Source organism: Humulus lupulus, chromosome X (genome assembly GCF_963169125.1).
Source record: "Humulus lupulus chromosome X, drHumLupu1.1, whole genome shotgun sequence".
Lineage (NCBI taxonomy): Eukaryota > Viridiplantae > Streptophyta > Magnoliopsida > Rosales > Cannabaceae > Humulus > Humulus lupulus.
The window spans coordinates 149,822,562-149,828,237 of NC_084802.1; the positions used below are offsets into that span (position 1 = coordinate 149,822,562).

General features: G+C 34.2%; 1 protein-coding gene across 2 annotated transcripts; it reads left to right on the top strand.

The window, feature by feature from the left end:
• The first annotated feature begins 518 nt into the window (after nt 1–518).
• On the top strand, nt 519–2,843 carry LOC133806211 (probable inactive poly [ADP-ribose] polymerase SRO3). 2 transcript variants are annotated; one of them, XM_062244337.1, is made up of 5 exons: nt 519–895; nt 1,049–1,695; nt 1,794–2,032; nt 2,120–2,238; nt 2,372–2,843. In XM_062244337.1, exons 1-5 carry the CDS (start codon nt 701–703, stop codon nt 2,471–2,473), a joined length of 1,302 nt encoding a protein of 433 aa, XP_062100321.1. In that variant the 5' UTR covers nt 519–700; the 3' UTR covers nt 2,474–2,843. The 2 variants fall into 2 exon arrangements, with proteins under 2 accessions (XP_062100321.1, XP_062100320.1); XM_062244336.1 differs by having other exon boundaries at nt 519–1,695.
• Nucleotides 2,844–5,676: the final 2,833 nt, after the last annotated feature.

The window sequence follows — 5,676 nt, forward strand, 5'->3', positions numbered from 1 at the left end:
CTCAAATTGAGGTCTGAATAAGAAATCTTAATCAACATGATTTCAAACAGTACTTGTGTAAAAGGTGAAGCATGAGCTTTACAACTCATTCTTGAAATAAATATATATAAACATAGTATTCTTATTGAGCAAGAAAAAGTCTAATAAATAAACCAACCCTCACGAAAACGAAAAAAAAAAATATCATATCAATAAACAAAGACTTTTTATTTTTAAAAATGAAAATTAATTTATTCCCAATATTTCTTTGGGCCGAAGAAAACAGTGAAAAAGATGATTCTATTCAATAACCGTAATCCATTAAGCTAACTTAGCCCGCAAGTCACCATAGCCACACCCCACACGCGCAGCCGGAAAAACCTAATCCCCGTCGACCCAACGCATTTTGTACAAAAAAGGTAGAATTTAAAATGACCAACATATCCTACAGTACAGACAGCTTTAATTGCCGACTTAGATTTAGCCAAAATGAGCATAGGGTTATATATGTAATTTTGACTCCACTATGGATGACCATGAACCCATTAAGCTGACTTCACGAGCATTCGAATATTTTGGTTCTTTCAGTTCAATTAAGCTTCCCTCGGGTGCATTTGATTTTGAGCTGTAGAATCCATACCCCGCTCGAATATTTTGGTTCTTTCAGTTCAATTAAGCTTCCCTCGGCTGCATTTGATTTTGAGCTGTAGAATCCATACACATGGCTTCCTATTCAATCAGCCGAAATCTTGAAGCTTCCAAAGTTATCAAATCCATCAAAATTTGGGCTCTGCAGAGCTCTTCTTCTTCTACTTCTTCGCCAAGGAATGTAACGCTTTGCAATCTGACGGTTGATTATTTTTCATCTCGGTTACTGCTTCAGAACCATGCTAATTTCAAGCTCAGTGGAGCTCCGGTTCGATTTATGTTTTACCAGATTGGGATGTGGATTGATTTTTCTAGAGAAATTGCGGATAATCTTCGTTCTGGCTTTCTAGAACGGACTTCGGTGATCGATATGGTGATTGAAGGGTCGAATTACCTTTTTGATTTTCTTCGTATGTTGCAGATTCATTTGGGGACTGGAAACCAGAGATCGATTGCTTGGATTGATGAGGAAGGTAAGTGTTTCTTCCCTAAACAATTTATCGGAGATGAATTTGAGGACAACGATGTAGAGAATCCGAAGATCGAAATTGAGATCGAAATGAAAGCGAGTTCGGAGCCGAAATTGGGTAAAAGAATGAGAGAAGAAGAGAAAATGGTGCAAGATCAGGAGGATAAGAAAGTGACTTCTTCGTATAGGCATGGAGAAATGTCAAAACGGCAGCGTATTATTAATGATTCCAAGCCAGAAAATCCTCGATGGCCGAACACGAAATTGTTGAGAGAAGAAGATAGCGCTTATACGATTGTCAGGAACATATTTCTACCTGGGATTAGGAAGATTCATCCCGGTGCTATTATCGCCACGATTCATCAGTGCTCGCGTATGCGGCCACTCGAGAAAGCTCATCGCGAAATTTTTTCTAAGCAGATGGAAATTACTAAGGCTGCTCGAGGGACATCGAATACGGTTTACGCTTGGTTTGGGGCATCGGCACAAGCCATTGCATGCGTTTTGGCACATGGGTTTGGTGTGGCCGGCAAGCTTTCTGGCTCCGATGCTAACGCGGTCGGTGTCCGTCTCTCTCCCTTGGCCAATCCTTTTAGAAGGTAATTATATTGTTTCTTTTAAATATGTTTTGCTTTATAGAAAAATCTTTGTAATATTATCATGTATGTATTTCTGTCGTTGGTGAGTGGTGATTCAGTGCCATGCAATCGGAGGCGGACGATAATGGCGAAAAACATATGATACTTTGCCGGGTTATATTGGGTAACGTTGAAAAAGTTGAGGCAGGTTCTCAACAATATTATCCTAGTTCAGAGTTCGATACTGGGGCTGATGATCCGAAGAATCCCAAGTGGTATGTCGTATGGTCCACCAATATAAGCAGGCACATTCTTCCGGATTGTGTTGTGAGTTTCAAAACTTCTGCGAACAAACAAGGTATGATAAGCCGCCTTGTTTATTTTGGTATATTCTATTGCCTTAGTTACTGTCTACTGAAATCAGTTTTCTGTTCTTGTCTCTCAGCTGCTTTGGGAGGTTTTGCGCGAACTAAGTACACATTTGCTGAATTGTTTTCAAAGATAAAGAGTTCCCTTCCCCCGGTGAAAGTTCAGGAATGTATAACTTTGTACGATTCACTAAAGGTAACAGCCTTCCAGTTTGGTCAATGTGTTGATTCATTATGTTTGATTTGTATACATTTGGTCTGGAATTAGCATAGAAATATCAATCTTAGAATCAAAATATTTTTTCGCCCTTGTTTGTGCCTTATTACAGGCTGGAAATATTTCAAAAGACATTTTCATCAAGCAGTTCCGGTTGGTTGCTGGGGAGAAGGTGCTATTATCTGCAATTAGGGAGATTTGTGGCTCAGAATGAGGTTGATTTGAGATTTTATTTCTATAGGTAGTATTGAGATAATAAATGTCTATCTTAGTATAGCCAATCAATAGAACCGATGTAATGTCCTACCTACTACGTTAGAACTAGGATTAGATAGAAAGGGCTTCACTAAACCGAGAAACAAAAATTGCTTCTTTCCTTGGATTCTTCATGCTACAAAATTGTGGCAGCAAGTTCATTCTTTTAGCGTTCATTTAAAGTCAATAGTCTGAGTTGGCAGATCCAAATTCAGACTATTTTGAAGGGTATACATTTACAATAGAGAGATCGTTTTATGTACACAGAAATCAATTATACATGATCATGTTTCTAATTAAATTTAGTGGTGGCTGCAGTCTTAATATCACTATCAGATCTTTCTTTTCTCTTTCCTTGAACAAGGTCATTAGAATGGCATATTTCTCTGGTGGAACTCGATTTTTTGAAGTTCTAGCACATGAATTTAGATTAAAATACAACGATGTTGTGTGATTTGATACATGTATTTACTACCAGGTTTTTGTGGCATAGAAAAAAGGAAAGAATAAGGAAAAGCTGGAATCCCTTTCTAATTTTGTATAACATGAACCTTCATTTCCACATACTCAGTCACGTATATCTTTGTCATCATACCACACTTTTATACGTGTACAATTTCCAAACCTCTTATACAGAGGGAAGTTTTTACTTAACAGACGCTATTCTGGGTTGTAAATTGAAGGTATTCTTGCATAGTTGCATCTGATCCTATCTTTGTTTGATAAGTGAACATTCCTCCGGAAAGTTGTGCATAGCGCTTTAGAAATCAAATTAGTTGTCCGATATATATGACACTTTTACGTTTGTTTTCTATAGATGTCGTTCCTACTAGGTGTGTGCATTTTATATCGTATTGGAATCTCATTCCTAAAAACATTTCCCCCAGTTTGATTGTGATGTTCATTTTAAAGAATGGACTACTAGAGTTCTGTTACATCAGTGTTATGAATCTGCTTAATGGGAATCTTCTATTATCCTGTACCTGTTATATTCTCATAGCTTAGCTACTTTTTCACTTAAAAGCACTTCTAGTCGCTTCCAATTGCTTCTGGTCTGCTAATTTTCCAATTTTCCAATTTGGATCACTGATGCTGGTTTAGCTGATTTACCTCCTTTGTAGCTCTAATTGTTTGAATGAAAGTTTTGTTGGGGTTTTATGCCCCGTGTAAAACTAATTTTTTTATGTAAACTCATTTCATTATTGATAAAGAATAGAAATCAATTTTGAGTTGTCAATCACATTGCTCACTTGTTTATTTTCATAATTATTTATTTAATATAAATATATATTAAATCTCAAATGTATGGATAATCACATTCATAGTGATTTGGTCATAGTGGTTTATAATTGTGGTTATATGTTCTAAAATATTAGTTCTAAGATTAAGTTAGTGTACTTGTTAATATACGATATGATTGATTATAAATAGATAAGTAAAATATCTTTATTATTTATTTTACTCCTATCATAAAGTTGATTATAGGTCAATTCAATCTCAATTCTGAATGATTAATATTCTACTGATTATATTATTCAAGTCATTTGATTTGTTAGTTATTAGCTTATCCTACGGACCAACCCTTATTTTCATAATTAAGTTTAAGAATTTTTAAAGTTGACTAGGTCAATTTTGAAATATTTTACGGAGATATATGAAGTAGAGAATAAAAGAGGTTATTGGGCATATTTATTAATAATGACATATTGGTGTTCCTGCTTAAAAAAAAATGACAAATTGGTATTAATATTAATAAATAATATTAGATTAAGTTTTAAATTATAAATAATTAATTTGAATATGAATTTAATTATAAAATGTATAAATAAAAGTGTCTTAAATTTGAGTATATTGGGGCTTAAATTTAAGACAAATTATTAGACCAACTCATATGGTGGGTCAACAATGATTGATTTATTTATATTTTATTAATTTAAATAAGAAAATAAGCCCATAAGTCAGATGACAACATGAGACAGTTGACAGAGATAAGTTCTGGTATTCTAGCCACTCTCTCGTTTGGTGGGAAAGGGTGTGTTACTAATCTAGTTTAATTTCTTAATAATATGATATAAATGAATCAAGGGTGGGGAAGACTGTATTGTTAATCTAGTTCAATCTCTTGATAATACTCTGCTATATAAATAAATCAAGGGTTAAAGAGATTGAAGGAAGGAGTTGTTCCAATACCGTTGTGTTAATGTAAGTTTCTATACTTTACTCTGTATTTGTATCAATTTCGTAGGAACATGTTCTAGGATTTTGCATATTTGTATTTGTATCAATTTTATAGGAACATGTTTTAAAATTTTGCATGTTTGTTTGATAATATGTGAATTACATAAAAATAAATAAAGATTATGATATATGTATTTCCAACAAGTTTCTCTTTAATGATAAAATGATTAGGTATAGAATAAGTAGAACAGTTATTGTGCATTTGAATACATTGGACACTATATTATTATTTTATTTCTTTACTTTGCTTTTCTTATTTATCTTGTTTTTGGTCCTGAACAATGGTAGAGTCCTATTTTCGAATTAAAAACGGTCATTTAATGATGTGTATTCATTTTGGGTTTTGATTTTCATATCAATGTTATTCTTTGTTTAGGTTTCATTCTTTTACATGCAATTTTTTCATTTCCTATAAGTGTTGTGTAAGTAATAAAAAGACCGTTTTACAAACTGAATAACTCAAGGTGAGATGGTATGTCAGAAAAATCCTCCATGTGGTTTTGATAACTTTTTGTGCATGCTTAGTCTTTCTGCACATCTTTGTCTGGGGAGGGTGTTTGCTTTTGCTGATATCACCTTCATGTGCACCAAGGTCCATTTTTACTCTCCTGCCCCAATAGTGATGTGTAAATAATAATTCCCTTTTGTAACTTAGAAATGAAACACAACTTCACATAAACAAATTCTCAAACACATAAAACAACAAATGACAGAAAATTAATCAAAGAAAAGGAAAGGAGAGAGACAAAGATTATCCTAGTTCAGTCACCAATATGGTGACCTGATCCAGCTCTTCCCAATCTGAAAGTTCCCTTAGTATTCAGAAGGTTACAGACACCAATGTACTTGAGTACACCTCCGAGCCACTACAATGAAGTTGTCTTCTACACCTCTGTTCTAATCTCAAGAACAAAGTCTCTCACA